The sequence below is a fragment of the Cervus canadensis genome, chromosome X (genome assembly GCF_019320065.1).
Source record: "Cervus canadensis isolate Bull #8, Minnesota chromosome X, ASM1932006v1, whole genome shotgun sequence".
NCBI classification, from domain to species: domain Eukaryota; kingdom Metazoa; phylum Chordata; class Mammalia; order Artiodactyla; family Cervidae; genus Cervus; species Cervus canadensis.
The window spans coordinates 74,439,183-74,448,515 of record NC_057419.1 but is presented as its reverse complement, the minus strand read 5'-3'; the positions used below and the strand labels follow the sequence as shown (position 1 = coordinate 74,448,515).

General features: G+C 34.9%; 1 protein-coding gene across 4 annotated transcripts in view; it reads left to right on the top strand.

Annotated features, from left to right (window-relative positions):
* LOC122435691 overlaps nucleotides 1-8,886 on the top strand; it is a 412,519-nt gene extending 403,633 nt beyond the window's left edge. For 2 of the 4 annotated variants that reach the window (XM_043459819.1, XM_043459818.1), the window contains 3 exons: nucleotides 571-3,182; nucleotides 5,417-5,499; nucleotides 8,322-8,886. In XM_043459819.1, the coding sequence (XP_043315754.1) occupies nucleotides 571-3,182; nucleotides 5,417-5,494 (2,690 nt within the window). In that variant the 3' untranslated portion in view covers nucleotides 5,495-5,499; nucleotides 8,322-8,886. The remainder of the gene's footprint in view (nucleotides 1-570; nucleotides 3,183-5,416; nucleotides 5,500-8,321) is intronic. The other 2 variants (XM_043459820.1, XM_043459821.1) reach the window with 2 other exon arrangements.
* Nucleotides 8,887-9,333: the final 447 nt, after the last annotated feature.

Below are 9,333 nucleotides of genomic sequence, written 5' to 3'. Positions count from 1 at the left end.
GAAACAGATCACCAGCCCAGGTGGGATGCATGAGACAAGGGCTCGGGCCTGGTGTACTGGGAAGACCCAGAGGAATCGGGTGGAGAGGGAGGTGGGAGGGGGGATCGGGATGGGGAATACTTGTAAATCTATGGCTGATTCATATCAATGTATGACAAAACCCACTGAAATGTTGTGAAGTAATTAGCCTCCAACTAATAAAAAAATTAAAAAAAAAATTAATATAGATATGCAGTATCCAATATGTGAAAAGCAAGTTTTATTTTGGCCAAATGATGCCAATGAATTCATATTTAAACTAAAGATTAAGCTCCCTGAATCTGAAGAGAATAAAATCTGAGATAAATGACCATGTTTCATTTTTTTGTCTTAATAAGCTCAATATGACACCTGTTTGAGCAGAAACTGTAGGATCATGGCTTCCTTTTGAAATATCCAATAGTAAGAACCTATTGAAGGAAATGGAATTTTTTCTTTTGCATAGATTTGTGTGTGTGTGATGTGTATTTTGTTTGTCAAAGTCAATTTTTTTTCATTGTTCTTGCTCATATTTTACTCTTCTCTTTCTAGCAGTGTCCAGAATTCAGCTTGTAAGATACCCAAGTGATGACAAGACTGTAAGATTCAAAGAGATGTCACCAACTCTGAGTGATAAGCAAGACTCACAGCAAAAGTTAATGGGAAAGCACAGCCACAACATTTTTTCAAACCCAAATACTTTCATGGATAAGAAGCATCACAGAAATGCCAGCCACAAAATTTCTGTCTGTAAGAGTTGTTACACAGACTATAGATACCAACAGAGATTTCAGAGTTCCAGGTGTCAAATTAGTCCTATTCATTTCCTAAATCCTCAGGGTTATACCTCTGAATTTTTGGTGCCTGTCTACCACCCTACTTCCATGAGCCCTTGGTTTGCTGTATGCCCCAAGACTCACAGAAATAACACATACACTTTAGACACTGGAGCTCTTATATGTTCTAAATGTTTTGTACAAATCAATAATTTTTCTTTTCATAAGTGTCTCATTAATTCTGATGATGATTCAGACTCTGACTGTCCTTTACATCTCCAAGTTCCCTTGGATTCTAAACATTCTCTGAGTTCCAGATCTAGTAGGCACCACAAGACTTCTCGGAACAGCCCTTTATCTCGATCCTTGGATCCTGAGCAACCTGTGGGCATCCGCTGCCCTTTCCACTGGGAGGATTATAAATATTCTTTGGGCTCAACTTCTTTTTTACACTCTGAAAGTTGCTCAGCTCTCCAAAATCTCATGGGCTCTACTGTTACTCATACCTTTCCAATGAATCCTCAAAATAATATCAGCCACCATAGAACCCCTGGCCCAGGCAATGTCATCCACACCAGCAGCGTTGCTGGCCTTGAGAGCGATGGTAAGTTTAAATTTACTGCCAAATTTGAAAATGAGGCCAATCCTGATGAGACTAAACTGGTCAATACTGGCAATCTCAAAGATAAGGCCAAAGACAAGCCTCTTTTTAAAGATGACGCAAACCATGAAGATGAGACAGATTCTGAAGATGAGAAAGAGCCTGAAGATGAAACAGACCCTGAAGATGAAAGCAATACCAAAGACAGGAAAGATCCCAAAGATAAGTCTGACCCTGATAACACTGATCCAAAAGATAGTAATGCTGAAAATGATGCAGACACAAGCAATGAGCCTGATCCCAGTGGTGATGCTGACTCTACCAGTGGAGCTGATTCTACCAGTGATGGTGACTCTAACAGTGGAACTGAATCCAACAGTGAACCTGACTCTAACATTGGTAATGCCACTAACAATGATGCTAACTCCAAATGTAACACTGATTTTGAGGAAAACAAACACGCCAACAATTCAAAAAATGTCTTTGTCCTAGATATTGATGTTTATCAGGAGTGTACTGCTGACTCCAATAATGACTCTAATCCCAACTACACCTCTGGATTCCAAAATGGAGCTGGCCCAGACTGCACTTCTGGTTCCTGCAAGGGTGCTGGCTTCAGCATTGGTTCCAGCAGTATCATTGGCCTCAACAATGAACTTGGCCCCAACAATGCACCAAGCCCTAACATTAATGAATCTGGCCTCCAGAACAATGGCTCTGGACCCCAAAATATAAGACTGCATCCCTTCAGTCCTGGATTCAGCAGCAGTGTCTCTGGCCCCAACATTAATGGCCTTAGACCCAATAATATCCCTGTCCTAAACAACAATAACCCTGGCCTCAACAATAATAGCCCTGGTCCCAATAATAATAGCTCTGGCCTTGAAAAACACCCTGATTCTAGCTATAATGCCAGGCTTAGTAATGCTACTAGTTACAATATTGCTTTTAGTCCTAACAAGGATGCTAACTCCATCTATGAAACAAAATCCATCAGTGCTGCTGGCCACAACTATGTAACTAGTTCAAACCTTGAATATGTCCCAGGATTTACCCATGCAGTAGGTGCTAATTTTGTAGATAACCCCAACTATATTGCCAGAAATAGCTATGCTGCCAGTCCCAGCTCTACTTCTAGCACTGTCAATGTCACTGACACCAGTTACACCACTATTTTCACTAGTGCTATTAGCCCTACTTATACCAACTGTGCCTCAGACACTAACCATGAGCCCGGATTTACTCAAATCATTGGCTCCAAATTTGTCATCAACCCCAATTATCATATCCTATATACTTATCATAATTCTAGTACCAGCAATGCTAGTAATCTCTCTGAGACCAAATTGGAAATCAATCCCAGTTCCTCTATTCCTAATATTGTTTATAGTAACTCCTCAGTTTTTGTTGCTGGCACTAACTATATTTCTACTCCTGAAAAGTTGACCACCTCTAAATTTTCTAATCCACCTAAGCTTGATAGGAGTTATACAATTTTTGATGACTACAAATTTGGTGCCTGTTTCAAAGATTATCCTGGCCCCATGGATTCTGTTAGTTTTAAGCATACTACTGAGTTCAAGGATGTCCTTGATGCCAAGGAATCTGGCTTTTTAAAAGATTTCTCTGAGGTCCAGAATCCCATTGTTATCAAGGAAATTGCCAGCTTAAACTTTCACTCCAATTCAAATATTCCACTCCCTAGTTTTGATATTATAGTAGAAGCTGAACCACCAGATGTTGTGAAGTTTGTCATGGTATCAGGTGCTGTGAATCAGTTTTTTAAGGTAAGTTTATACAAATGTAGATTTTATTTTCTCTACATTTCCTACAATTCAGAGGGTTACATTGGAACAGGATTTTAAAAACTCTATTTTTATTTACTTGGATATTCAAACCATGGAAAACAGGAGACAAGGTGTCCAATATTACTCCTCCTTTGACCTTGTAGCCAACAACATGGTTTTCCATTTAAAAGATCAAGCTGCTAAACAACTGACAAATAGGAAAATGGTATTGATTGCACTGTGACTGGTTAATCTACCACTTTATCAAGTGGTAGATTTACGATCTAAATCTAGTAGTGTTTTACCTACTTCCTCTCACCTGTACATGGCCACCTGTACATGGCCTGGTGTTGGTTCTTTCCTTATATGTGCAGAGAGAAAATATAGTTAAATGAACTTTAAATACCATGGATCAAGACATTTTAAAACAACTATCTCTCAAAAAATCCCATTTTATGAAGAAGGTTGTTCAGAACTAGTCATGATATTCTAATCTCCCACTTAAATAAATAAAATTTAAATTAATTAGATGAAATTATATTGGGGAGCAAAAAACCCCAAACCTTTGATACTTTTGACTTAAAATTTACTTTATCTTATTTCCCCTGAAAATAAGTAAAACTAATATATTTTAATGTCTTTATCAAATGTTTCTTCCAGCACTCTGAATTTCATACGCAAAGATTGCTGCTTGACCAGCACCAAGTAATATTCTTTTTGATGAAACTTTACCAAGATGTTGTCATTGAGACATAATTTAGTATGCTTGGAATTTTAGCCTTGTTATACTTCATTAGACGTGATGAACAAATATGCTTAATTTGAATTGTTGTGTCTGTGTTCATAAGTGTGCAACTTGAAATAACTGTTTTCTATTAGGATGTGTCAGTGAAACTAACTGTATATTCAAAATAAGGCATATATTCTTATAACCAAAATGAAAGTATAAAATCAGTATCTTCTTAATGCTCCTGTACTTTAATAGAGGAGAATTTTGTGATTTTCCCAAGAGAACACACCTCCCAGGAAATAGTTGTAATTGCTTAGTATGAATATATAGCTTCTCTATAGGTAAACGTAATGCTAATGTTGGCCAGTGATAATAAAAATAATATTGCTCAGATACAAGACTTAACATTAGAGGGGAAAAAAAAGAGATGTTTTCTCCAGGTGTTTTTCATAAATGAAATTTTACAGCAGTATGAAAGCATGTAAATATGCTTTATTTTGCGGCTTTTATGTTTTAGCTAAATGAAAATCTGATTATAAGTTTTAGCTTACTAGTTAAGGAAGGTAGCTAACATTTTGCAGTTCAAATCGTAATATCTAAGAGCTGTTTCCTAAACTGGGGTATGTAAAATATGTTGGTTGCTTTATGTGAAGTTTATCATTGACTTCCATGGATAGTGGTATTAGAACTATGTTACTCAGAGTCTACAGTCATTTGATAAGTTATCTAGTTACAATTCTGCAGAAACAATCTGATTCCATATAAAAGATAAAATTAGTAATTTGCCTTTCTTAAACTGTGAAAATAGCTTTGATTTATTAATAAAATTTGCTCAAGGATTTAATTAACTTAAGTCCTTGACAGGTCCAAATGTACAGAAGAGTTGCATTAAGGTCATTCAAAGTGGTGACACTTCAAATTTATGGTAGATTTTTTTTAAAGTACAAAGATGAGTTAGTAGTGACACTGAAGAAAAATTTTCACATAGTACAGTCTATTATAATGAGAGTTGTGTGAATATAGAGTTATTCAGACCTTCCTAGCAGTAGTGTCTGAAAATACCAATCAAATATGTTATGTTTTTTGCACCAAAATTCTCTTGAATTAGTAAATGCTTCAAAAATTAACCACAAAAATGATTTTGTTTATAAGTATCATGAGTATTTGAGGAAGTCTTTGTTTAAGAAAGGCTTAATTTGCAGTATGTCTTCAAAGTGGCCAAAATTTTTCATACTTTCAACTCAAAATGGTCTAGTTAGTATATTATTTCTTTTCCATTTATATAGCCAGGAATGTATATGAATAAGTTTGATTCATCTGCTTAATATTTATTGAAATAAATTTTAGTTAAGCCAATCCTTTAGGCAGATAAATATAGTACCCACATATTCCAAATAATCAAAGCAATATCTTGCCTAATAGCTTCTTAATTAAATATATTTACATGCAAATAAACTATTTTTCCATTCCTAGCTTTTTAGGAATTTGTTGTGTTTTGTTTCAGTGGAAGACATGTTTTCTGGGGATTTGCAGTCTAAGATACAGCCAAATCATCTCCTACCCAAAGATACTGGCAACTTAATCAAGGTCTGTTAATTGTTAAGCTACTTTAATGAGGCCATCTGTGCACCAAACTTTTTTATAAAGTCACTCTCTTATACATCAATTTGATATTATTTCTTTATAATACTAAAGTGCTTCCATGGTGTCTTATTGCTGGATTCCTTGTCATATAGGATAGGGTCCTCAAAGTGTTCAATTGTGATAGAGTCAACTCCTTTTGGGATGAATCAGTAAAAGATCTCAAAATGAATATAACAAAATAATATTGAACAAATCAACAATGTCCCTTCTGCTGACTATGTGACCTGCTGCTCTCTGAATAATTTGGGAGAAAATGATTGTTAATCAGCTAAAGATCAAGGTTTCAGATTGAATCCCGCCTCTTTCCTATATCTGCACTATTGTGTAGTTTTCTGAGCCAGCCATAAAACCTACAGTGACTCTGGTGAGCAATCCAAAGGAGAACCAGTTGCCCCAAGCTCAAAGTAAAGAGCACTTTGTTACTGCCCCTTTTGCAGAAAATTTGCCAATAACCTTCTTTCTGTAGGAATTTCGGGATATATATTTTCCCTAATGGCTCAAGTTCTTTGGCCCAGCCCCCCCAAATATAGCAATGGGATCAATGATGTTTTATATCTAGACACATAGAGAAAGCCAGACCACATCAGCTTGAGTCCAAATATTGGTAAGGACTAAACTGGGAGAACCTAAAGACAGTATGTTATTCAGCATCATATATCTTAAATAATTGACTACAGAGGCATTTTATTCTCAAAAAGATTTCACTAGAATTTTAAATTCCAAAAATGTTTGCTGCAGTGATACAAGTGTGCACTCGACAACTGCAGAATCTGTATAATCTGCCATGTGTTCCAGTTTGAAAAACCTAAGGCAGCTGTGTCTAAATTTATTACATTTTCTACTTAGAGGGACAAGTAATAGACTAAATTTTCCAAAGTTTTAAAGCCTGAATTTGGATGTCAAAGACAATAAATGTGAAGTGATTAAACAAGCAAAGTATGAAATCTCTCATGAATCAAGTCAACCAATTTACTTCTAAGGATACCTGGGTTCATTAAGTGGATGTTTAAAGGATAAAACCTGTTTATCCAGTTTAGTACAGTTCTTCAATGAAATGAAGCGTGGGGATAAGAAGGCAGCAGAAAGAAAGCAGTATATTGGAGAAGGCAAAGGAAATAATGTTATATGGAGAAAGAGTGATATTGTGGAATAATAAACATGATCGCAGTAATCCTTACTTTGTTTTTTCACATTGCTGAATCCCAGTATGTTCTGGCTAATCTAGGTTCATTTGTAAAAGAAATATTTTTCTTTGTATTCCTGATCTTCCCTTATCTCATCACATACATACAACACAATTTCAGACTTTTCAAAGTTGTAACTACCAAAAATATAAGCACCTTATTTTAATAGACATTCACTTATTTACCGCTATTTACCACTAGCTTATGTTTTTCCTTTTCTGAGGTCACTCTATTTCCCTGACCTTCTTACTCCACTCAGAAAGTAACTATTCTATCAAGCTGTTCTGAGCCAACTCTACTGCATAGCTGCTGACTCTGGAAGCTTGACCTCCTAATATATCCCCAATCACCTCCTTTTTACCCGTATCTCACAGAAAGTCTGTACACACACACACACACACACACACCCCCCACATATAACTTCCTCTGCTTTTGTGTTACTTTAAGGGCCATTGCCATCTAAGTTTTTATGGTAACTTTAATAAGAAAATAATTTTATTACAAATGATTAAATTACAAATGAATTTCTGGAATACAACTTTTATTTATAAATTGGGAACAATCTACATTTATTCACACCTGCTATTTTGGTAGATCCTGAATAAAATATGGTTAGTCAAGTAATAAGTGAAGTGTAAACAACAGAAGAAACCAGCACTAGCATTATTTTATTTCATCTCATAAATGCTATATTGCCGATGTCTACAGGTCACAGCCAAGAAGCACATTTCATTCAACCTAACTGCATAATAGTAGATAATCAGACAAGCAAAGAATTGCTCTAGGCCCTTAAAAGGTCATTTCTAAATACTTTCACAATATTATGAATCTGAAAAAAGTTGACTAAGATTTGTTAATTGTGAGAATTTTAAGCAAAAGTTCAGAAAAAATCCAATTCTCAATATGATTATTTTCATGACTTCATACTACTCTTGAATATAGTTTATAAACAGAATATGATAAGACATAAAATATTAGAGAAACATCAATATTGAAATTGGAAAATGCATAAAATTTAAGGTAAATCTTCAGACAGTTATTTAATAACCAACATTTAATAACACTGTCTGAAATGCATTCTTGAGTTTCATATATATTAGCTTATTTAATCCTAACAGCCCTATGATGTTACATAATTTTCCCTATTATCCCTATTTTACAGATGAGGAAACTGAGGCATTATGTACTGAAGTAATTTTTTATGATCATATAGCTATTAAACAAAAATCATAACCTAAAATTAAAAATTTGGAGTTAATTATATTTATATTTTAATAATATGTAATTAAAAGTGTCAAGTATAGTAAATATTTTGTTAACCTAATATTAGCAGACATCTAGGTTACAAAATGAGCATTCATGTGGTTCTATTTTAGTATTTTAAGATATAATATTAGGCCTATAATTGTAAAGTCATCACAGTAGCTTCTTGGGCATGGGTTTGAAGCTTTCAAGGCTCATGATACCCAATATTTTCTTTAAATAATTACTTAAAGTAGTCTGAAGATTAAAATGTTTTTCTTTCATTACCACTTTTAACTCCCAAGTTTTTTGTGTTTGTTTTTTACCCTATTATTGCAGCTCAACCTCCAGACAGGTAGCAGAGAAAACCTCCGCCCTTGATTAATGAAAAGAATACGTTGAGATGGAAAAGACAAAGACACAGCAAAGAAGGTTTTGAGGATATGAGCAAATAACTTCAAAAATTGCAGAGTTCCATGGGCAGTATTTATTATATGTTCTTTCTCACATCCTCCTTCCCATTACATTACCATGTCTTTATTGTCCTTTGGGGCCAACAATGTTGCCTTAACATATATTGTGACAATTGCCCCATTCATCTTCTTTGCTTCTGGCAGACTCTAGAATTAGGAAATGGTCCTTTCTAGCAATCCTATACAAATATATTGTTAATGACTCAAAAGTGCAGTTAGATTTTTCAGCCAGAAATTCTTTCCATCTTTTGTGTAAGTTTCCTTCTCCAGAAGATGATCTAACTTTTGACAAATCTTGCGATAGATGCTTTTAATATTGTAATGACCACTCTAGGTTTTATACCACCCACAATCAATCAATATTTTATTGTTACTGTTGTTTATTATTGTTATAGTTTTATGAGTGTGGTAAACAAAATTAAAATAGTTGAGACTCATCAGTATTGTTCATTATTTGCTTAACTTGCTATTTTCCCATTCAACCTTGCTAACCTAGGAAAACTGATAATATCTGTCCTTTATCAATTTATCACCACTCTCTCTGTATGCTTATTTTTTTATTACTTAAATCCAACCCTTTGTTCCAACTATATGAGTCCCCTCACTTTTTCCCTACAGTTTTTCTTATATATACAGGCCCCATATTGTTTTTGGTACATTTCCTCAATTCAAGACCTACCTTATCCACAAAGCTGCCCACTTCTATAAGCAATATTGATCCTTCCATTCCCAAGTTTCTGTTCTTCAGGTCAGCTGAGAAAGATCATAGCACATTTGGGGAACTGCCCGTACTTAGCATGCATTATAGTCCATGGTGACCAGGGACTGATGAGAAATGAGATTGGAAAAATAATCAGGAAATTTGTCACAGTAGGAAA